Here is a 24,278-nt window from a genome sequence, read left to right as displayed (position 1 = left end):
CCTTATTATTAAATATATAGGATCAGCTACATAAATTTGAAAAGGAGATATGCATGTCTTGTAGTAATTAACCAGACTCAAATCTCAAAAACCCATGATCTCTTACACAGACAGATCGACACAGAGAGAGAGAGAGAGAGAGAGAGATGGGTATGACAGTCAACGGTTAGCAACCCAACCTCTACCAAGCTGTAGATCACCTTCAACCTTCATTCTGCAAGGAGAGAGTGATAGAGAGAGAGAAATGAGTTGGCCAAGGCAACTACTAGCTGTCGTGTCTTTCTTAGCAACGGGAGTTATATTCTCGCCGGAGAGCTTTGGATCGAAATCAGACGGTCAGATTTCGACGAAGCTTGCTACCTACCTCAGACTGGCTCATCTTCTCAGCTTCTCCACGGCCTTGGGCACCGCTCTCTGGGTCACCTTCGTCGCCGTCGTCGTCATGGTCCTGTAACACTCTTTTCTCTTTATCTCCTCACTAACGCCATGTTTGGTTACCCGGAAAAGAAAGTAAACATTTCAACAGAACAACAAAGCAATATACGTGAATACCATGCATGTATAGAAGTATAGTTACGTACATTAGTGGTAGTGGCATTTTCGTAATCCATTTTGTTGACAATTTTGGAACCTTAATTCCGAGGCATCTGTTTGGAAACCTGCGAAGCAAGTTGTTTCCCGCGAGTTTCATCCTGGTTGGGATCTGTTGTGCAATATCAGCAGGCTCGTTTGGGTATCTGCATCCATGGAAGTCGTCGTCTACAGCTGAGAAGTTCCAACTTGGGCTCTTGTTGTCTTCGTTTGCATTCAATCTCTCCAATTTGTTTCTCTTTGGACCCATGACCATCGAGGTAATTACATTAATGTTCTTAATGAGAAGTTCTTCTTTTTGATTAAATATTAGGCTGTCATGTTTTTTTTTTTTTTTAATGTGGTGCAGATGATGAAGAAAAGGCATAAGGTGGAGAGAGAATTGTGTATTGGGGAAGAAATTGGGTGGTCGAAGAACACGGAAGTTGCAATGGTGAACACAAAGCTTGCAGCCGTGAACAGGAAATTTAGGATGATTCATGGGGTTGCATCCCTGGCTCATGTCATGTTCTTTGCCACCCTAATCATGCATTCATGGCATTTGGCTGGTAATTTTATCAATTAATTAATCTCTACTTTCAATTTGGTTTTTCTTTATTGGGGAACATTACAAAAACTCTGTACGATTGAACATTGTAATGATTCATAAGATCATGACAAAGTCCCCTTTAATTAATTACATGATAACAATTGTTTTCCTCTTCAATTATATCATTATATATATGAGCTTTCCCTTTAGAATTTGTCTATTATATGTTGTTTAGGATGATCATGACGGTCTACTTTATTGATATGGATTTGATGCTTGTTAATTTTCTTTTAGCGGTTTTACTCACCTATCTGTATTTTAATCTAGTTCATATGCTGCTCTTTTTGTAACTCAAACCCATAACGGCTTTTTTTTTTTTTTCCAATTCAATAATGGGACAAGAGTTACAAGGGAGAAAATAAACGAAATAGAGTGGGTTCTCTATCGACAAAACCCAAATGAAAAAGACTATGGAGAGATGAAAATGTAAACAAACAATAGACAATGGAATAGGGACGGAGGGAGGGGGGATTGGTACATGGCCCCCCTCCAATTCCTTATAATAATAAAAAAAAAATTCAGCCAACTAGTCCTTTACTAGCAAATTTTTTTTGACTCCTGGTCCTTACCCATAATAGTTTCTGGCTCCGCCCCTTATGGAACCAAACAGTATTCGACTCTAATACAAAATAATACAAATTTTAGATGTGAAAATCAACTTACAAGAAAAAAAATGCACAAGAGTATATATTTACGTAGTTTGTTCACCTCCATTGGTGTCACTCACAGAAATATCATGATACCCTCACATCATCAACAAAATGGAGTTATTGGGCAGAAACATTTTCACATGGTTGAAACGGGCTTTAGCTTTAATGGCTCACTCTTCATTGCCTCACCTATTGGGCTGAGGCTTTTTAAATTGCATCTTTAGAGGAGAGAGAAAGAGAACCATATGTATTTTTTTTTATGCAATTTAAGCTAAATGCTCAACAAATTTGCTAAAAATTGTAGCAGCTAACTATTTCGTTAATCAATGTGATTAGTCGGATAAGACTTTTTTTTTTTTTGATTTGTTGATTTTACTAGAAAACTAACCAAAAGAATTGACCAGCCCACTGTATTTTCCTAAATTTAGATACAAAGCCCAAAAACCATGTGGATATTTGTTGCCAACGAGGACCCATTTAGACGGTTGGTGCCGGTCAGATTAATTGCCCGCTTTGGTAGAAAAGAAACAGAAAAATATCGCAACGTGGCACGTTCCCATTTGCATCCTCCACCAACTCGACGTAAATTCTCACAAAAAAACTCAAAGGTCAAACCCATCCTCTTCGCGTTGGTGCACCTGCGCTGCAATAGATATAAAACCTACCCTTTTCTTCAAGCTTCATTTCACAGACCCAGAGAGAGAGAGAGAGAGACAGATGGGTTGGCTAACGCGATTCCTAGCGGCAGTGGCGTTCTTGGCGATCGGAGTGATATTCTCGCCGGAGACGTTCGGATCGCAATCGGACGGTCAGAATTCGACGAAGTTTGCAATCTATCTCAAGCTGGCGCATCTTCTGAGCTTCTCCACGGCCTTTGGATCCGCTCTCTGGGTCACCTTCATCGGCGGCATCATCATGTTCAAGTACCCCTCTTTTCTCCTTGTCCCTTGTTCTTATTATGCCACTAAGGCCGTGCTGGGTTACCCAGAAAAAAGGAATTACATGTTTTCAGTTTTGTGCGTGTTATGATTGTCTTTATTTAGAAAGATGTAAGATTTGTGTTGGGCTTTTAAAAAAATTACGCAATGGTTCGCAGATGATTTAGAATTTTGAGACTTAAAAATTAAGTAGAGGGTTTAAGCTATGTTTGGTTAGTGAGAAAGTGTTAGGATAAAGAATTCTGAAAAAAAGACAAGGAATTTGAAGGGATTTGTTTTGGGTTATTTTTGGTTTTTGAAATTGCAAAGTTAAATTGAGATAACCGAGAGGTTTTTCCTATGCTCAATTTTTAGCTTAGTTTAATGTTTATCTAAATGCTTAAGAGATAAAGCTTTAAGGTTCAACGATTGGCTTTCTTTTCAATTCTGGATTATTGGCTCGGCAAACCCAATATAATTATAGAGTGATGTATAATAATTTGTAGATGCAATGCCATACAAACAAGTCTTACAAAAAGTTAATACAGAATTATGGAGTGGTACTCCTTGTGCGCCAAATTAAATGTGGCTTGTAATAGATTATCTATGTCATTTCTTAGGAAAGTTTTGTATGAGTAGCATTTTCCTAAACTATTTTTGTTAAAAACTCGTTTGGCAATTTAGGAATCTTCCACGGCATCAGTTTGGAAATCTGCAAAGCAAGATGTTTCCTGCGTATTTCTCCATGGTTGGGGTCTGTTGTGCAATATCAGCGGGGTCGTTTGGGTATCTGCATCCATGGAAGTCGTCATCTACTGCTGAGAAGTACCAGCTTGGTTTCTTGCTGTCTTCGTTTGCATTCAACCTCGCCAATTTGTTTGTATTTACACCCATGACCATTGAGGTGAATTTCTTCTAAGTTCCAAGTTCTTTTGGACATTTATGCAATGTGAATTTGTGATGTTTATAGTTATGCGGTATGGTTTTTCTGATTTTTCCCAACTGTAAATTAATATGAAATCTCTATTTGTGGATTACATCTCCTCTGCTAGGTGGCCTCTAGCATTCTCAAATCCTATGTTGCATGTGTGTGTGTGTGTGTGTATGTTTGTGGGTGAAGGGATTTAAAGGCAACACTTAAATCTAAAACTATATGTAAAAGATACATCCAGCAGCATTATTTGCTTTGACAGGGTTTTTATAAGGTGATGTGAAAATTACTTTGCTTATATACTCATGAGAAACTGCAAAATATGAGAGAGTTTAGCTCCCTATATATATGACTATATGTCATACGTGTAGGTTCTAACTAGTCATTGAACTTAACAATATCTTTTAGAAGGCTTCTGATCCTTATGCTTCATGTTGTTTACGATTTAACTTAATGGCGAGCTTTAGCCAAATGATTGTATTACGTTCAATTGATTCGATGCTTTTTAGTCCCAAATAGTGAAGAATCACACACTTAATCTGGGTCGTAAATAGTTTAAAATCAAGTTATAATCTTTTGATTTCTTTTTTCTGTCTTTGCACTTCTGTGACTCTCAATGAAGAGGCTTGAGTAGTTCATTTGTAAGTTTGGTTTGAGTAATGCTCTTTTTTATTCATGCCAAAAATGATATCGACTACAAAGTCCATGTTCGTGGAGTTTTTGATTAGTCTCTCATGTTTCTTTCTTGTGGTGCAGATGATGAAGCAAAGACATAAGGTGGAGAGGGAATCAAACATTGGGGAAGAAGTTGGGTGGACAAAGAACGTTGAAGTTGCAAAAGTGAACCCAAAGCTTGCAGCCATGAACAAGAAATTTGGGATGATTCATGGGTTATCATCCCTTGCTAATATCATGGCCTTTGGCAGCCTAGCCATGCACTCATGGTACTTGGCAGGTAAAATAAATCTGTAGTTTCATATTGGTTTCCCTTTATTAGGGAAGGCAGTATCTGGATAACAATCGAGCCAGGCCCTGTGTGCTTTCTCTTTGTTTAAGTACTTTGGATTCTTCCCGGCCAAGTTGTGTAGGACTGAACAAATACTTAGCAACAAAGAGAAAATGTACGATTAAATATGTCAAATGTCAAAAGTAGGAATCCTTTCCCTGTCTATGAAATATAATAATATTGGTACTGTGTTAACAACAATTGTCACTTTGCCTCCTTTTAAGGAAGGAATGTCACTTTGCTTATTCACCAATGCTAGGTAAAGTTCTTAAGGATAACAAAGGGCTTGGGAGCTTGCTAAAAAATTGCCCTAACCAACACTTATTTTCTAGAAGTCTTGCATAATTCTTGCTTGGGTAGCATAAATCAGCATCTTAATTCCTGGATTGTTGGTTCTTTGGTATAACCATAAAATTATTCTTTGAGGACTTTTGGAAATTCTCTTAAAATATCATCAAATCCATGAAAATCAAAAAGTAGAGCAGTTTTTTTTTTTTTTTTGCATTTTAACCTTTTCTGATTTTTGCAAGGTGATTTCTTGATGGTGTAGCAGCAAGGCAATCAAGAAAATTGCCTTTTGTCAAAATATTTTTATAATTGCATTTTAACCTTTATTTCATCTTTAAAAGAAACATTTGTAAGGTGAAGATAAGTCTCAACTGCTTGTTTATTCAACTCAGCATCTTTTTAAGCTCCTTCGTCAAACATGACATCTTATCCCTATTCTTCCCTTTTTCCTTAGATACTGATCCATTTTTTGAGTCAAAATATGTCGGCTGGGTCGAAGTATGGTGGTTGGTCCTGTTGGTTGTCAACAAAGACTTTTATTTTATAGTTGATGCTGGCATTGAAATCAGGGAGACGCTGAGCTGGAGACTTGTCTTCAAAACAATTGGCGTATCTCCTCAACATGACTCAATCCTTCCTCTTTAACCATTCTCCAGCGTTGACCGATTGTCTCCATTGTATGCTCCAAATGAGCTCCCTTGCATGCCAATATTTGTTTTGGCTGAGGCTGCCACTCTCTCGGCATTCTATACTTCAGTTGACCAAAACATATTTCATTATGAATATTTTCAAAGTTGTCAAAACAATGCTTCTATACCTTTCCTGCTTTTGCTTCGGTGTGCCTGCATTGGTCTAGGGGGAGCTGGCCTGCTCGTGCAAATTCGCCCGCCTATCTGGGCAATGGGCGGATTTTTCTTCCATTACCTTCAGCGGCGGATGGGGTTGAAAAATCAGCCCATTTATGGGCGGATAGTGAGTATCCAAGTATGGGTGGCGGATAAGAACCGTTCGCCCACATACTCTCTATATATTTTTTTTTTGTTAAGATTTTTCTTTATGTCGTCTGCCCATCCCATTTACGCACATTATATAAGTTTTTCCTTAGATCTATGGTTTTTCCACTTCTCCTTTACCTCATTTCTCGCTAGTTGCCGCTCTCAGCCTTTAAACAAAGTCAAAGAGTCAAGTCTCTCTCTCTTTGGTTTGTTGATTTTGTATTTTGATGAACCAAATGAGGATTTGGTGATTTTGTATTTTGGTTTATAATTGTGTGCATTGTTGTTGATTTGGCAATTGGCGAGATTTGAAAGATTAACATGGATTATTTGTCCGTTGGGGGCAGTTACGGTCAGATTCCACCCCTTGTGGACGGGTGGTTGGATGGTGAAATCCGCCTTTCGTTGGGGGGCTAATGTGGTGGCAAGGTAGGGCTGAATCCGCCTGCAAGGGGTGGTGGTGAGCCCTATGCATTGGTGTTTGCTACTAGAATCTAGAAACAAGAAGATGATGAGGTTGTCTTGAAGGGTTTGGGATATAATGTTGGGATGTATGATAGAAGGGTAAAGTGCAAGTAGCCATGGACCTTGCAGAAGCTCCAGATCGTTCGCATTTTTCTATTGTGCTTAGTTGTTTTGTTAGTTTTTGGTCGTGATGGTTCTTGGAAAGTTTCTCACATTCCGCTACGGGTAATGAGCCCTAATGATCATGGCCCGACTGAATGGGCCTCCAAAGTGAAATAGATGTGAAAATTATTCTGCCAACATAACATTTAAACCCAACTAACGCGTCTCTAAAGCCCATTTTGTCAAAATCTGATGGGCGATATTCATGACATGACATTATATATACTGTTAAATACAACTAAATAAATCTTGACTGTGAAATGAAGAGGATTTTATTACGTTTAGGATGGCTAAACAATAGTTGGTTTAGAGTTAAAATAAAAGACGTTGACCAAGACGATAGTAAGACTTGGAGATTCAGCCTAAACAACATGGCATTTATGAAACAAAAGCATATTGTTTGTAATGGCAGAATCATGTTCTTCTTATCTGGATGAAGAAGGCATTGCAAATTTTAGTAGAAGGCCTTAAATATAAGAAATATTTGGATTTTTTTTTTTTTGTGCTTGTCAAACGCTGAAAAAATGTCTTTCCAAACCGTTTTTAAGGTTGCAAACAAACAGCAAAAAATAATTAATTTTTCCGAAAAATATATGCAGCTGAAAACATCTAATTACAGTGATGTGTTATTCTATTTTCTTTTCCTTCTTGTACAACCCAACTACATGCTCGGCCCTATAATTAGCTCCAACCAAATGTTAATGTCATATTCATAATTTTGGCCTCTTGGAAATGGTCCAAATCTAACTTCACTGGTACAAAAAACTCTAACTTCACTGCAACTGCAATGTCATAATCATTATTTTGGCCTCTTGTAAATGGTCCACCTCTTACTTTTTCCACTTTCCTACCTTTCCCTTAATTTAAGCCACACTAAAAATGAGACTCTGGAAAAGTCTGGAAAGTGATACAAATGTAAACGTAATACACAACAATTTAAGAGAGAGAGGGTCGTATCATCAAGGGTGGTGGTTCAATGGCCCAAGAAAGTTTTCAAGTGGTCAGGGCATGTACTAGAGCGTGGGTTCGAATTTATGCAATGAAGAATTTCTACATATGTCTAATTAGTAATAGCTGCCTTGGATTCCCATTGATGTCTTGGTGGGAGCTAGGTCAGGTTATGATTCAGTCAGACTTGAGAGAGCGCTCGCGGTTCCTATCGTCTAGGCCCCTCTTGTGCGGCTCTCAGCGGGTAGGTACTACTGTGGTCACGCCCAAGTAAGATAGCCACAATTGTTCTTGGTCTACCCTTTTTGAATAAAATTTTAAATTTTAAATTAAAAAAAAAAAAAAAAAAAAAGGGGTCGTGAGACCCACTTGATCTTGGGAAAATGGATTCTGCATTTTAGGTTGTCCAGGATAGTGGGCCTGCAATCCTTCTCTCTTAGATTGCCTGAAGTTTTGTACAATTTTGACAACTCAATAACAAGAGATCGTCATAAACATCGCCTACCAAACTTAATTGGATAATTAAGTTAACCCACCATCCATCTATCTACATAATATTGTCCTATTCATTATTTTGGCCTCTTTTAAACGGTCCACCTCTTGCTTTTTCCAGTTTCCAACCATTCTCATTCAAGTCACACTAAAAGGAGAGGAACATGACAGGAATAGTAATAGAAGTGTACACGGAAACTCGTATAGAAATGATCTGTTATTAGATTGTTTGAATTTTATTAAAATTAAAGCAGCTTAATAGAGGAGTTGTGAGACCCACCTGCTCTTCACAAATAGGTCCCTCATCCTAAACTTGTTGCAACCCCTTTTTTTTAAGCTATTTAAATTTCTGTAAAATTCAGACAATCTAATAACAGAAGATCCTCGTTACGCATGTATACTGTACAATGCCGTGGTCGACCGAGGGTAGTTAGATAATTGAGGGCTCCGCCATGTTGGATGGATAGGCATTGATTGAGGGCACGGCCATGTTGGACTGGGGACCGAGCGGGCGGGCAACTATTTTGTCTGCAACACAGCATGATGCGAACCCTCAAAAAAGACCAAAGACTTGTACCGGGTGGGCTTGCCTTGTCGGTATCCATGTAGTTTGAAATGTGAATCTACACGTGCTCAACATGGATCATGTAAGTCGGCAGATTAATCAAAATATGCATGTATTTGTGTTGTGATACATGTTATTCATTCCTCAATTATTGGAGTGATTGAGATATTTTGTTGATGGCTTAATTGGTAAATCTTAACCACACCAATGAGCTGAATATCTTGTTTACAGCACTCACGCAAGACCTCACTTTCAACTCTTTTCTATCTTCGATATTGTTTTGGCACTATGACTCAAGGCGACACTTATCCTTTTTTTCTTTTCTTTTTTGCATTTAAGATATTGGTCACTGTACAGTCTATACTATCACAGAATACTTTCGGTAGAAGTTTTCCTTCAAATTCAGGTTAGCAATTTTTTGTATGATTCGCAAATTTGACACAAAATTAGAGAGTTAAAGTTGAAGAGTTTGGCCAGCCTGTTTAACTAAATAAGTTGAGCTAGAGTTGACATATATAGTTTTTTACTCATACCCCTACACGACAAAAACCCGACCTGTGACATTTAGGGTTGGTAACTTTTGACATGATTCGCTAACCCAACAAGATTTAGCGGGTTAAGATTCAGGGGTTTGACATATTTAATTAAATGAGCCGGGTTAAGGTTTACCTACATAGTCTTATACCAATGCTTCGACGCGACCTAAACCTGACACGCGATATTTAGGGTTGAGAATTTTTTACACAACCTGCAAATCCGACACGAACCTTGCACAAAATTAGCAGGTTGTGATTAAAGAGTCTAATCACGTTTAATTAAATAGGTCAAGTTATGATTACCCTATATAATCTTATACTTATGCCTCAACATGATTTGAACCAAGCACACGAACAAGAATTGCTACCCTTACGCGGTGCATTTTAAAAATGCATATAAAAATCACACTGTTAATTTTATTAAAAATGCATAACATAATTTAAGGACAAATGACAGTTTAATATAATTAAGTACATGAATTTTCTCTAATCCAATTTTAAGGAAAACTTTGTCTTTCTGACCATAATCGCACCACTAATTGTGTAATTGCGTTTGTAAATGAATCATATTAATTGTTTCTTTACATACCATTTGGCCCATTTGGGTATTTGCCAGCTATAAAAGGGCATCCTGAATTTCTTCTAATTTTGGAACCTAACGAATAAAGAATCATCTAACCATCATGCCAACAATTGCCCTCCACCTGTACAACTATGAGTATTCCCAACAAAAAGGTATGAAATCATGTGCGCCAATCATGATAGACTGGTCAACGAATATTGATCATGCCGTATGCCCCTAAGAGTAACAATCGAGCTGGGAACAAGAGCACCAAAAACAACTGCATGTGCTGTGATGCGACCAGCCTACTGAACCTTTTCAAAGACTCTCTCCCTGTTTGTAAGATGCCAGAGAAGTTGAACTGATCTTGGCTAATGTTGATTGATATCATGGACCTCCCCACAACTATACCGGCATTGATGCCCCGCGGTGCCACAAGGGGCCACCAAACTTTGCGGCGCTGCTCTCTCCTGGCCTTCCTGACGCGGTTAAGCTCTTGGCGAATCACGCCCCTGACAGATTTCATGTAAGAATTCATGTCATGATCTCTTTGGATGGCTCCTTCGGAACCATACGCAGAGCGGTCACTTAGGATCTCAAGGGGGTGTGGTGAGTTAAGGAACACCAATTGGGCAGCCCGAAGCTGCTTCTCTGCATCATTGGTATCTGACAATGAGCCGCTTAAAAGATATAGACCACTGCCTGAAGGAAGGAGCTTATGGCTAGGAGAGAATTTCTCATCCGGCTGCAGAATGAGAAGCTCACCTATTGGAGCATAAAGTAGTTTCTGTAACAAAAAGATAAATAAGAACATGGTCAGATGGTTTAGATCAGTGTAGACAACTTGTTTGTTTCATTAGCTCATACTTCATTCCAGAAGAGTGAAAATAAATTTACCTGGTTATTGAGACAAGGATGATTGCGGAAGTTCCTATTGACAGCCTTGAGAATCTCCGCAACGTGATTCGGATAATTGCAAGAGAAGGCCCGGGGAACAATGTCTCTGTGCATTGTGATTGCCTGAACATGATTCTGAGGCAGTCCAAGCTTACGGAGGAGACAGTCACCTCCACACATGATAGATGGTGAACCAAATGTTATAACAGGAAGTAAGGAAGAAATTGGCACTTCATGCCGTATCAGCAACATGAGATTCACAAGTAGAGCCAAGCTTCCCCCGAGAGAATGGCCAGTGAAACGGAAGGTTGCTTTGTTTCCACGAGATTTTAGGTGTGCGCGCACTTCGGGCAACATCTGTTGATAGATCCCTTTTGCAGCCTCATAAATACCTCTGTGCACAAGCACATCTAGTCCCTGGACAAAGACGTATTACATTTCTCAATTAGGAAAATGTGTTCAACAGATTTCTATACAATAGTCTTGCCTGCCATAAACTTAATTTTTTAAGTCAACATGTGACTAATTTTTTCTCAATCATCATTAACAATTGGAACCAATACCTTTTAAAATAGTGAAATAGTGGACGAGAGTATACCTCAAATTTGACAGGTTCAAAGAGTAAATTTGCTTGCCATGAAGATAGTGATTCTGACCCCTGCACAGGGAAAATTTCAGTAAGACCAAATATACAAAAAGATACCAAAAAATAGCATTCAAATTTGCATCATTGGCTAAATGGTATAACTGGCAGTCAGATATAGAGCCTATCATGCTTCATTGATCTACCGTGGAGAAAACAATGATCAGTCCAAAATGCATCAATGTGCCCATTCTTGAAGAGGTACACAAATTTTATATAAAGAGCATAAGCAGTCCCCTGTTACCTTTCACGGAGAAAATAGTTTACGAAGAAGTAAATAGTACTAACAAGAGATTCACCGTACCTGAATGACAAAGAATCGTGCATCACTCTGATCATCATCACATACGAACCATTCACAGGGTGATGAACGTGTTGAGTTCAAACCATCAGCAACAGCCTGCTTCACTTCCTCCTTTGCAGCAACCACAGCTGTCACCGAGTCTGTAGTTGCCATGAAAGAAGCCATCTCTGAGTTCATCATATTAGAATCGTCATCAGTTCCACTACTTCCTTCAGGTGAATGTTCACCAGCCATGGTTTTTGAGGATTTGAATGGAAGTATGCTCCTTGTATGAGAATGTAGATACGAAGCAGCAGAGGCAGCAATTTGGTATGCAACAGATGCACTTATTCGATATCCTTCATTCTTCAGCTCCTTGACTTCCACCTCGTCCTCTGCATCCCTTTCTGCTTCTGGAGTTTCAGCTGACAACTGATTTTTCTCAGCTTTTGCAGCCAATTCCTTCTTCTCTATCGACGAAGTTACCAATCGCAAACCATGATATTTCAGGAGATTTCCTGGCTGGATAATAAAAAATCACCATAAATTTCGTGCATGTAATTTGACATGAAAATTAGATTCATGAGATAAATTATCAATGCAAACCATGGCAGAGCGTTAATAATAATAATAATAAATACAATCCGAGTCAATTAACTACCTAGTGCCCCATAATTTTCTTAATTCTTGTAGAGAAATCCTCTATACATTTTCATCAAATGATAATGGTGTGAAAAAGTTCAAGCAATCAAGCTGTGTTAGGTAATGGAAAATTGGAGCTCTGAAATTGGATTCCGATCCTCACTTCACTATTTTTTACAGAAGAGGACCTCCAATCCATCTGATTCCAAATCCGATAACTTAATCCATTTCCCAAACACAGGACACAGCAACATCCTTATGAGGTTTCATGTTCTAATTCGAACCTTTTTTTTTTCCTCCAATGAAAATCTCTTGGGAAGAATCCAATTTTTCACAAAATAGCATCTCGATCTGTTGTTTCAGAATGAAAATAAAAATAAAACTTTCCTAGAACTCCATTTGGTTTCGGTGAAAGCCATTGCATAATTAAACAAAAACTAGAAAAATTAAAACTTCGAGAAATGTGATTCGACCACCGGACCAGAAACAGGAACTATCATTTAGATCAGGTGCTTATCCACACGAAAACTCCAACAATAAAAAAATTAAACCAACTTGACGATAGAAAACCCGGTCTGAGGTCTCATAAACCCCCCACAATCACACCCAGAACCTCCAAATTCCCATTCATTTCCAAAAACCAATCTGAAAATAAATCTGGAAGATCACCATAACATTCCAAAATCAAAGAAAACATAAAAGTTTGGGACTAAAAGTTGCGTACCTTGATATTGGGAATAGAATAGGCCAAGTTCCCCAAATACGACATTTGAGCATACAACCTGGCCTCGGCCAACGACACCCTCCTCAGCAATCTCGAAAATGAGTCTCTATCAAACTCAACCTTCTCTTCTTCACCATCATCATCAACTCTACAAACCTCGCACTCTTCCTCACCAACAAATCTCTCATCAATCCCCACATCACCACCCTCTTCCTCCTTCCCTTCCTCCACAATACCAGCGCCTCTCTCCCTCCACAGCGACCTCACCTGCAAAATCTTCAACACCCAGTTCTCGCTTCGCTCCCTCTCCTCCTCCACACCCACCATCCCGTCATTCCCCGCCAAAACGGCGTCGTCCACGGCCAACCCATTGTACCTTCCGCTCCCACCACCACCTCCACCTTTATTGTTAAGCCAAAGAGATCTCAACCTCGAAAATGGCGCCGTCTTCTTCTCCCCCGCGGACCGCCCCACCGCGCTCACCTGGGACGGCGTCGTTCGGGCCTCCAGACCCCCAGTCACGGAGATCGACGAGCCCAGAGCCCCATGAATCCCTGACGTCTTCAAACACAAACTATCCATTCTTCACTTTCTCTATCACCCCTACGTTTATTTTTTCTGTTTGTTCCTTTTTTGGGTTTTTATAGCACCCCAACACACAATCTTTGAGCTTTGTTGAATCTTCTTGTTCCTCAGGGAGAGCGAGAGAGAGACGGAGAGGACATTTAAACTGGTCACCAACCTTCACACCCTCTTTAACGATCTTCCAAAATTCTCTGATTCCAACTGTATTTTTATTATATTTATTTATTTTATTATTTTTTTTACTATTATTATATCCTTCTCCCCGGACCTAAGCGACGTCGTTTATGGTTGCATTTCTGTCGGGACGTGTGTCGTAGTTTCATACGAAAGCGCGTAGGCTCCGTCGTCGAGGTTTCTTAGGGGTTTTTGATATCTATCTGGCTAGCCACGTCAGCGGGTGTAGATGAACGAGAATAAAAAAGAAGCATTCCTTTTGAAGTGATCGCCTTGACGTGTCCGTAAAGCACTATAGTTTCGTGTTTTTTTTTTTTTTGGGTATCTTTCGCTAGATGCGTCTTACAGGGGGATTGTCTCGTCTGTATATATATATATATATATATATAATGAAATAATTTGTGATTTAATAGAAATAAAATCACTTTTGTTGAAGAAGGGTGATCCAACGATGATAATATCTCTCTTAAAATTTTAATTTAATAAGAAATTATGAATTTAATTATTTAATTAAATTTTAACAAGGTCGTATAGTATTAGGGTAGACAACTTTTAGATTTGGGACCTTGCCCCGCTTCTATCGGGTTTGGAAAAATATTAGTATCTAGAATGAAGGCTCTTTATAGAATAAATTTTTCTTTCAAATTGGGTTGAGAATATATATATATTTTTTAATTTGACTTTTTTTTTAGAGAATTTATTCTAATCTAATTTGGAGAAAAACTTTTATATAAAATCTTTTTATAAAAATCAAGTATACGAACAATGAATTTAGGACAATGATGTTTATTATAAGGACATTTGGAACCCCACGAACCTAGGAATTTAAGGATGTATTGGGCTACTAAGAATTTAAGGATGTATTGGGCTACTTCTCTTAAATTTTGGGGACCTTGCGCCGCTTTTATAGAGTTCTAGAAATAGATTAGTATCTAGAACCGAGGCACTTCATGGAATAAAATTTTTCTTTAAATCGGGTAGTAGAAAATTCTTTCAATTCAGTCTATCAAAGTGACATCTATTCTCAAATCACGTGATTCTCGCATCTAATATATATATATTAAAAAGAGCACTGATTGGCAGCACGCGCGGGCGTGGCACGCCCAGTGCAAAATTTTTTTTTTTTTTTTTTTTTAAGATCAACAGCACGGGCATGCAATGCACGCCGCGTGCTGTTGATCTTTACCCTATTAAAAAAAGGTTGAAAATGAAATATGTTTATAAATCTCAAATATACCAACAATGATGTTTATAGGGACATTTGGAGTGCATTTAGATAATTAAAGAGCCGCAAAAACAACTTTACGTACTCTTTTGACTCTTTCGGTGAGATGCTTTTAGTTGGCAAAGTCGGTTTTAATTACGAAGAAGTCTAGTCTCGTTTGCAGTTGATGGTTGAGAAAAATTAGGTTGGATTTCCCATAACTCGTGGCTCCTTTCTAGGTGGGAAATTTAGTGTTTAAAGGTGGGTGAGAGTTGGATGGACCCATGATTTTCCACACTCAACAAGGTAAGACAACAATTAATTCATGTGGTTGGAGGAGCTAACTTAGGTACTGTTATTTTAATAATAGCATGCATAAGATTGAATCTGTAGTGTAAGTAATGGTTAAGATTAAATCTTAAAGTTGACTTACTTAAGAAACTTTTAATATGAGAGTAAATGAAGAAAGATTTTAAGAGATTCAATATTGACCGTTACTTAAACTACAGCATGTAAGCCAGATTCTTGGTTGGGTTGGGATTGCTTTTGACTTTTATTGTGAAACATCCCCTATTTGGTTTCCAACAAATTATGCTACAATTTTCTTTGAAATATCAAATACTTTTCAAAATTATATAAATTTTAAGTAAAATCCACTTTTAAAAATTAGCTTTTAAATGATGGGTATATATATATATATATATATATATATATAATTGAAATTGCACTTTAGCTATATGAGACATTTAGTATCGTAATAGACGTCTCTATCTCCAATGCTAATATTGTAATCAAAATTTTATAAATTTTGTTAATCGTATTACTTTAAGGACATATGTTAATTTATAGATCACGCTAAATAAATTTAATTTTTTCAAACAAAAGTTTATGGTTTTATAAAATAGAAGAAATGCGGGAGTGAAAGGTCAATTCATCCTTCTTTTGTTTACGTTCACGTGACAGAATGTGATCAACTGTAATTAATTCAGAAATTCTAGTTGGTCGGTTTTGTAACTGATTCTTTTACCAATTGTTGTGGGTTTTACGTATTAAAACAAACAACTTTGTATTAGGTGAAAACCTATGACCACGGCCAACTTCTCCTTTGCTCATGTTTATAAACAACAAGAATTTAAACATGTAAAAGCTGGAATAGACATGTGTATTTGATAAAGATTTTAGTTGATTTAATCGTTGTAAATGCTGTAAAGACCCTAAAAATAATATTGAAAATGTTTTGAATCTAGGTTCTTATTTCAATTTTGAATCTAGGTTTTTACTCTTTCTAAGTGTTTTGAGACTTTTTCTTGCAAAGGCCAACAAAATATGTCGTCTATTGAAATAAGAGAGATGATAAACATCACGCCGGACATGCATGAACAGTCATGCACACCCGGCTGATTTAATATTTTAATTATAAAAAAAAAAATTAAAAAAAAAAAAATTAACCGGGCGTGCATGACTGTTCATGCATGCCCGGCGTGATGTGAATCATCACTCTTGAAATAAAATATATCGTAATATAGATGAATCTACATATCATTTAAAAAAAAGAAAAAAGAAAAAGCAAAACGTGAGAAGAACGGGGAATCTTGAATATGATTTTACCAATGATCTACATATGTTTTTCGAGAGGGGCTTGGGTGCACATGTTGCACAAACGTCACCTTTTGTGTCACTAACAAAAAGCTAACATATCAGCTAATTTTATTAAACTTATACTTAAAACAAAAACTCAACCACACTAGATTATACTCTAGATAAAATAAAAAATTATTATTATTATTATTATTATTTTTTTAAAAAAAAAACACAGAATTGAAGGGGTGGCCAGCCCACTTTGGGTGGCTGCCGGCCACCCCAAGTGGGGGAAGGGGTGGCTAGCTAGCCACCTTTTCAATTTTTTTTTTATATGTGATATAATCTGGTGTAATTAGGCATTTTTAAAAAAAAATTAAATTTAGTAAGTTTAGATTAAGTGTCGCCATCTGATTGATGGCACAAAACTCATCTTTTGTGTAACTTTCCTATATAAGTTATTCTCATGTTTTTCTCTTATCAATCGAGACTAATTTAATGCTCCATTGTTCCTTGGGAATGACTTTGGGCCTTTTCTGCACAGCTTAGGTCGAGGGTGAGAAAAGAGAAAAGGTTAGAGTGGTAGGAGTAGGACGAATTTTAGATGAAACTATCCGATCCATCAATATGGTGCTCTTTGAAAATAGAAATAATATAAACTAAAAACTGATATTAATATTATTTAATTAATATTTAAATATATAAAAGACCCCACTTAAAATTGTAGCCTTAGGCCTTAAACTCTATTGAGTTGGCCCTAATCATTCCGTCTGGACCAAAATTGAACGAGCTAGCAAACGAATGACTCGATTCGTCAACAAAACGTGCAAGTTTAAAAAGCTAGCCCAAGCACATAACTTAGCCTATCAAATTTTTCATTAAACCAAAATGTTTTGAACATTGAATTAACCAACCTAAAATCTAACTCATAATGTACAATTTACATTTAGATTTTAACCTTAATAATTTTGTTGATAATTAAGAGACTTAGGGTCCGTTTGATTTAGCTGATTCAAAACGTATGGTTTAAAAAAATGCAAATAATGAAACTTGATTTTTAAAAATGCAATATACTATTTTCCCTATGATTTGAAAATGAGAATTTGTTCACACGCAATTTCATGTAATTGGAGTGACACTTGAATATGCATATAAAACGGTGCGCTTCAAATAGGATGGGCATTTTGTTATTTTCCACTCTCTTTCTCGGCAACCAAACTGACTAACTGAGGGTTAGGGTTTTACTTAGTTCGAATTTGGGCGGTTCCAATTCCCAAAAGAATCATCTGAAATTATCTCTACAAATTCCAGGAATTGCGACGTTAAGAAAAATTACTGTCCACCAGTTTTTCTCTTACTGCTTTAGTTAAGCTTAGGTGGGGGTCTTGTTCGACTTTCAATTCTCTTATCTTTGCTAAAATATTGTTAGATTTACTAGATTGGGTTTAATGGCAGGGTTTCACTGATTATTGTGACAGATTTTAAGTCCAAGATGAGCAATAATGCAGCCGGACCCTCCTCGAAATCCAAGGCCGGGTCGTCTCAGCCCTCGGAAACTACGTTTAAGCGCAAACGAGGAGTGTTTCAGAAAGAGTGTGAGTATTTGGAGCCGCTTGTGCTTTGTTGGGTTCATTGCAATTTTCCTTTTATTAATTTATTTTTTATGTCCTTATTCTTTTCTTTTGGGTTTTACAGTGCAGCATATGATGTATGGATTTGGAGATGATCCTAATGTAAGTAGCAGCACTATGTATTGGTTCAATGATTTGGGGTTTTAGACTTTATGAAAACTGTTACTGTGGTTGTTGTTAATGTGAATGCATGGTACTGAAAGTTCTTAGATGTAGTTTCTCATTCTGTAATTGGAAACTTTGTTAGCTTGTAATGGACTTCTTGATTGTGATATGGGTACAATTATCTGTTTTGAGGTTTTGGATTTTAGAATGCAGTCTTGGATTGGATTACAAATCCAAATGTATGTATGCAAAGATGGCCTACATCACGATGGAAGTGCCGTATTTATTATTAGCATTGATGATTGTTGCAAGCGGTTTTGTGTATCTAAATTATCAGATAAGAAATAAAACTTGATTTTCGTGATCAGTTTATACATTTGTGTATGCCCAAAAAAATTTCAACCTCTCTTATCATCACCTTGCAGAAGCATCTTTGATGTCATCTTTGATTGCAGTGTCTCGTGGATTATTGGGTCTGATGGATTATTGGGTCCCATCAACTCATCTATATCAGGCTCTATATGCAATTGCATTTGTATCATCCATGTATTGCTTGATCATAAATGCGTTCTGCTGTTGTTATCTATGCCTCATTGGACAAAAGGGTGCCTACCTTTTCCTGTTTTAAGTGCCAATGTTTTTCCTCTTTGTACTTTCTGCAATAACAAACCTGTTTTTACTTACTGCGATAATGAAATATTATTGACATGGATTTTTCTGATTATGTAGAATGAAAGGTGTGATGATGTAGGGTATCCAATTGATATGCATTATCGTATCTTTGAACGTATTAATATATATTTTTTGTTGCATTATCAGCCGCTTCCAGAAAGTGTGGCACTTGTGGAGGACATTGCTGTGGAGTATGTCACAGATTTGGTAGGTACTTCTTTGGGTACTCATTATTTCTAGTTCTAAGTAATATGTCAATATCTTCAATGTTGCTGCAGGTGCATAAAGCCCAAGACATTGGATCAAAGAGGGGAAAGCTATCAGTTGAAGATTTCCTGTATCTGATACGCAAGGTATCTAATTTATTTACTATTTTCACCAATAAACTTCACTTCACTTCCCTATAAATTTTTTTATGGCTACACCTGGTTTCAAGGCATACTATTTAGCAAGAAAAAAAAAATTTACACAAATGCATCATAGAGGTACTGTCTTCCGGTTGGTGTGCCGCTTATAGGTGCAGGCTGGCTATGCTGGTCTCATATATCTCATCCAAATATTATATAGCATACCGATTACACATTGTATGCCTCAGCTAATAACAGCATTCATACACAACTTGATTTTCTTGTCTATTGAAAGTGTTTAGGAAGAACCTTCACGAGAACAATTTTCCTTTCCTTTTTCAATTTCAATACTATATAAGTAGAAAAGCTTTGGTTATTTTCATCTCCCACACCATTTATTCCTCTTTGCTTTAGATAGAAAATTACATTGGCGTAAGGTAAAAATTCTCAAATATCTCCCTATTATTTTATAGTATGAAGATGTTTGATGCCTTTTCTTGCTTTATAGATGTGGCATATATGTTTCTGCATAATGTTCTTGTTCTAAGTTCATTATTTTATTTGATAGTAAATAAATTACGAATTTTACTCTTTCATCCTTCAGGACATGCCAAAACTCAACCGCTGTACAGAGTTACTTTCTATGAATGAGGAGCTGAAACAAGCTAGGAAGGTTTTTGAGTCAGATGAAGAGAAGCTGAGGAAGGTTTTTGAGGCAGATGAAGAAAGCTAGCTTCCATATACATGATATGATGGTGTTTTAATCGACTAACATTTGTGGTTACTTTCTGGACTGAGGTATTTCAATTTTTTTTCTAGAGCTGATGCATACATGTTATATTTTGGTGGTTGTGTAAATAATAAATTTTTGTTGAGGGAGATTACTTTTACCACATTTAGGCTTTAAGCAGATACCACTGGACCATTTTCTGTATACTATGTTAGTGACAGAATTGGTCTTTTCCCTTCTATCTTGGTTTTTTTGTCAATGCCTAGATGGGAAAATTTAAGTAGTGATACAGAAACATGCAAAGCTTAATTCCTTTGATCTACAATCAAATTAATGTCCCTTATTTATTAAGAAGAGAATGTTATTTTAATAAGGTGGTACTTAATTTGAAGAAAGGTGAAAAGAAGAGTGATACTTAAATCATAAAGCAACGACACCTTATGGATGCATATCCACTTTCGTATATTAATTATTTCTAGTTGTGCATTTTTTTTCTTCTTTTTTTTGAGGATCATGGTGTTTACTACTTGCGTAATGTTAAACAAAGTTCACCAAGAAAGACAATTAGAAGAGGTAGAATATAAATTTACATGATGATATTTTTGGGGTTTTTTTTGTTTTCGTTTTTGTTTTTGTTTTTCTTTTTTTTTTGCCTTTTTCTGACAAGGTATCTGAGTTTTCGCCTTGACTAGTCCCTGAGCAGGTGCAGTCTCGTGCCACACGCACCAAACATGTACACCCTAGGGAGTACTAATACACAGCACACGGCGTGCCACGCACGCCGTGTGCTGTTTTACTTCACCCACACCCTAGGGGGTGGCCCCAAAGGAGTTGTTGCATAATTGAGGTTTCAACTTTCAACCTCTTGACCTATACTGTGCAGGGTGTTTATGGAGGTGTTCAAGACTGTTATGGCTCTCCTTCGGGTGTGCTGTTGCAGTCCTCTTGGTTACACCATCTCTGGTGCACCATGTCAAACCACCTTAATTGGTGGCCATGGTTCTTGGTTTGTGTGCCAAAAATCAATAGGACCGCGTCATTTATTTGATGCATTCCCTTTTAATTTTTGTTTACCTACACTGATGTGGTCAATTTGGGGGATTATTATTAGGTTGCCCAGCCTTTTGTTGTTTGTTGTAATTTCTTTGTTGATGTATCCAAAAAAAAAAAAAATTTCTCACTCGTACTCCTCTGTTCGGGTTTGAGCATTCAATGTAGACTCACCAAATTAACTAAAAAATTATCTTTCTCTATTTTAATTATTCACTTTTTCAAAGCACTTCCATTAGCCTAAACATTTTTAAATATGCTTATTCAAAGATATCTTTATTCTTTTTCCAACAATCATATTTTTTAATGTCTTTTCCTAACGTTCATTCTTTTGAATATTTGTCTTATCATAACGGTCATATTTTTTAAAATTTGTCTTTTGTTAACGGTTGGGCTTCATTTTTGTTTGTCAACTCCCCTCATTGGTACTAATTGGGGCATTGATATGGTAGAGAAAGATGGTGTCGATGTTGAGTCTTGTTAGTCCAATAGGTTTCAAATTTCCTACCTTGTTTACTCTGATCCTCCCATCAACCATTGCTTCTATCTTGTTGTCTTGATCCTTCTTTGTGGTATGACAAAGCTAGTTTTTGGGAAACTACTTCCATTGGGAACTCCTTTTTAGGGGTTGTGGGGGTATTATACGTATTCTTAATGCTTTATTATCACTTTTGGAGAAGTTAGGAGGCAGACCCTTTAATCCCTCACTTTGTCCATTCCAATGCCTTGGTTGACTTAGGGTTTTGAAGGGAATCCTTTTACATGCAACAATAAATGTTATGGACCTATGGTAGACTACATCAGAGTTTGGCCAACCAAGACTTGGTTTTTCTGTTCCTTAATGTCATTGTGAGTCACTTCCCTTGCTTAGGTTCTGACCACAACCCGATCATCCTTACTATGGGGGGCAACTGTAACCATCTTCCCAAACCCTTTAGGTTTGAAGCATTTTGGATCCAGGACTTGTCTAGTCACTCTCTCATTGCTGAAGCCGGTGCCCCCAAGTCAAAGGATATGCAGCCTACTCCCTTAGAGCATCTCCAGTAGTGTAGCTAAAAGGGAGATATTAGTTACATTTAGCTAGTTTTGCCCAATAGCTTCACATTAGCTAGTATACCTTAACTACTACAGTGAATAGCAATTTGTAGCTATTCACTGTAGCACACTAGATTGAATATAATATTATTTAATATTATTTCTCTCTCCCTCTTCCTCTTCCTCACCGAGGCATTCTTGGTTTTCTGGACAAACCCACCCAACAACCCCTCCTCTCATATTTCCTTCTAGTATCAAATCATTCTTCTTCACCTACATCCCATGAGACTGATCCAATTCCTCAAGACGAAGTTAACCACACCTAAAATCATCTGAAATCCAAACAAAAAAATTTCCCAATATGAGCACTAGAACTCACCGTCGCAGATTGGGTTTAGATCCACCATAGGCCGACCGTATCAAATCCTTCTTCTGTGGAAGCGTTGTTTAAGCTCCAAAATTTAAAGTTTCTTGGGTTGTGGTTGTGTGAAGGGAGAGAGAGGAGAGGGAAGAAATAATTGCAGAGGTTGGCCATGGGAGGTTTGGGTTGAGTCAGAGTGAGAGAGAAAAATGAAAAAAAAAAAAATAATAATAAATAATAATATTTAAAGAAAAATAGAGAATGAAATAAAAAAGCTGTTGGAGTTTGTATAGAAAAATGAGTAGGTAAAATATAAAATAGTACTTTTTAACTATGTAAAATATCTAATGCTGCCGGAGATGGAGATGTCTTAGGAAATGGTAAGCTACTAAATCAGCTCTAAAAGGATGGAACAAATCTCACTTTAGGATTATTCAATAAGAAACCAAAAGTATCTCTCTCGAGTTTGATGCCATCCAAAGAACCACTTTCACCCATGATAACCAAGAGAGAGAGGCAGCTTTGAGAGAGATAAACCACACTAATATTGCTCCATAAAATTATTTCCCCAATCAAATTGCTTTCCTCGGATAATGCCATGATGGCTCCTTTGAAATCTACCGCACCATGAAGCCAAAAAAAAAAAAGAAAGGATCGATGGCCATTAAATTAGACATTGCTAAAGCCTTTGATTCGAAGAAATGATCTTTCAATTTGAATATTTTTTTGGGAAATTATATCTAAACACCTTGGGTAAATACGCCAAAAATTTTTTGTCCCTAAGTTTCTTTTTCGACAATTTATTCCCTGGGTCAATCGAAATAACAAAAAAATTCCTATCATTAAATTTTTTTAACTACCATTAGATTGATTGAAACGCACCGTTTTGTCATGTTAGCATAATAATTTTTTATTTAAAAATTAATTAAAAAAAATAGAAGGGGTGACCGGAAGCCACCCCAGCGCACCCCTGGGTTGGGCAACCCACCCTTGGGGTGGCCAGAAGCCACCCCCAAGGGCTGGGGGTGGCCTGCAAGTCACCCCTAAACCCAAGGGGTGGCTCGCGGCCACCCCTTGGGTAGTTAGGGGTGGCCGCGAGCCACTCCGGGGGTAGTTTTGGGCGGGCCCCTAACCACCCTAGGGGTGGCCGCAAGTCACCCCTTGGGTTTAGGGGAGGGCCCGCAAAAAGCTCTCATAAGCCACCCCAAACCACTCCAGTAGCTGGCTTTTCACCTCTAATTACCTGTGGGCCACAGCTACCCTCGTGGTTTGGGTGGTCAAGACTCTCCTCGGGGTGGCCGGGAAGCCACCCTAGCCTCAGCTCCCACCCTTCTATACACACATGTGATATATAAACTTAAAAATTAAAAAAAAAATTTAGCTATTCTATACATAAAATGAATAGCTTTCAACCAATCTACTAGCAATTAAAAAAAAAAATTGACGGCATGGATTTTATTGTAATTTCGATTAGCTCATGGAGTAAATTGTCGAAAAAAAAAAAAAAAACTTACAGACAAAAATTTTTTGGCTTGTTTAGATATAATTTCCCTATTTTTTTTTTCTCTCCTTGCACCTCTATGACTTCATTGGTGATTCCACCAGAAGCTAGAACATTAACCCCATTCATAATTTTTTTGATGCTAGTTCATAATCTTTTTTGATGCTAGTTCAGCCTCCCAAATTTCCAAGATTCGTATCCCTAGAGAACTTGATCCTAAAGGCTGGTTTTGGGATCCATCTCCCTCCGATTCCTTTGTCAAATCTGGCTCATGAAGTTGCGTCCAATCTCTCTCATAAGCTTAAAGCTCCAACATAAACTTAAGCATTTATAATGAAGGATTGCTTGGAATTTACTCCATGTGAGATCAAACTTGTTTTAAGTTTATGTCTGCAGTCCAAGTAGAAAAATGGTGTTGT

At 37.4% G+C, this 24,278-nt stretch overlaps 4 protein-coding genes across 5 annotated transcripts; 3 read left to right on the top strand and 1 right to left on the bottom strand.

Moving 5' to 3' along the window:
* The first annotated feature begins 244 nt into the window (after nt 1–244).
* On the top strand, nt 245–1,178 carry LOC132168401 (uncharacterized). Its single transcript, XM_059579384.1, has 3 exons — nt 245–442; nt 621–851; nt 941–1,178. Exons 1-3 carry the CDS (start codon nt 245–247, stop codon nt 1,154–1,156), a joined length of 645 nt encoding a protein of 214 aa, XP_059435367.1. The 3' UTR covers nt 1,157–1,178.
* A 1,265-nt stretch (nt 1,179–2,443) lies between these two features.
* On the top strand, nt 2,444–4,885 carry LOC132170850 (uncharacterized). Its single transcript, XM_059581974.1, has 3 exons — nt 2,444–2,753; nt 3,432–3,651; nt 4,435–4,885. Exons 1-3 carry the CDS (start codon nt 2,548–2,550, stop codon nt 4,648–4,650), a joined length of 642 nt encoding a protein of 213 aa, XP_059437957.1. The 5' UTR covers nt 2,444–2,547; the 3' UTR covers nt 4,651–4,885.
* A 4,668-nt stretch (nt 4,886–9,553) lies between these two features.
* Nucleotides 9,554–13,637, bottom strand: LOC132172818 (phospholipase A1 PLIP2, chloroplastic-like). Its single transcript, XM_059584387.1, has 5 exons — nt 12,887–13,637; nt 11,542–12,042; nt 11,193–11,252; nt 10,595–11,011; nt 9,554–10,484 (listed from the first exon to the last, which is right to left on the bottom strand). Exons 1-5 carry the CDS (start codon nt 13,466–13,468, stop codon nt 9,906–9,908), a joined length of 2,139 nt encoding a protein of 712 aa, XP_059440370.1. The 5' UTR covers nt 13,469–13,637; the 3' UTR covers nt 9,554–9,905.
* A 3,985-nt stretch (nt 13,638–17,622) lies between these two features.
* Nucleotides 17,623–20,151, top strand: LOC132171447 (transcription initiation factor TFIID subunit 13). Of its 2 annotated transcripts, none has more exons than XM_059582757.1 (6): nt 17,623–17,803; nt 17,906–18,022; nt 18,123–18,160; nt 18,983–19,042; nt 19,114–19,188; nt 19,787–20,151. In XM_059582757.1, exons 2-6 carry the CDS (start codon nt 17,920–17,922, stop codon nt 19,913–19,915), a joined length of 405 nt encoding a protein of 134 aa, XP_059438740.1. In that variant the 5' UTR covers nt 17,623–17,803; nt 17,906–17,919; the 3' UTR covers nt 19,916–20,151. The 2 variants fall into 2 exon arrangements, with proteins under 2 accessions (XP_059438740.1, XP_059438741.1); XM_059582758.1 differs by having other exon boundaries at nt 17,883–18,022.
* Nucleotides 20,152–24,278: the final 4,127 nt, after the last annotated feature.

Source organism: Corylus avellana, chromosome ca2 (assembly GCF_901000735.1).
Source record: "Corylus avellana chromosome ca2, CavTom2PMs-1.0".
Lineage (NCBI taxonomy): Eukaryota > Viridiplantae > Streptophyta > Magnoliopsida > Fagales > Betulaceae > Corylus > Corylus avellana.
The sequence above is the reverse complement of the archived record's forward strand: the minus strand, read 5'-3'. Positions and strand labels throughout refer to the sequence as shown.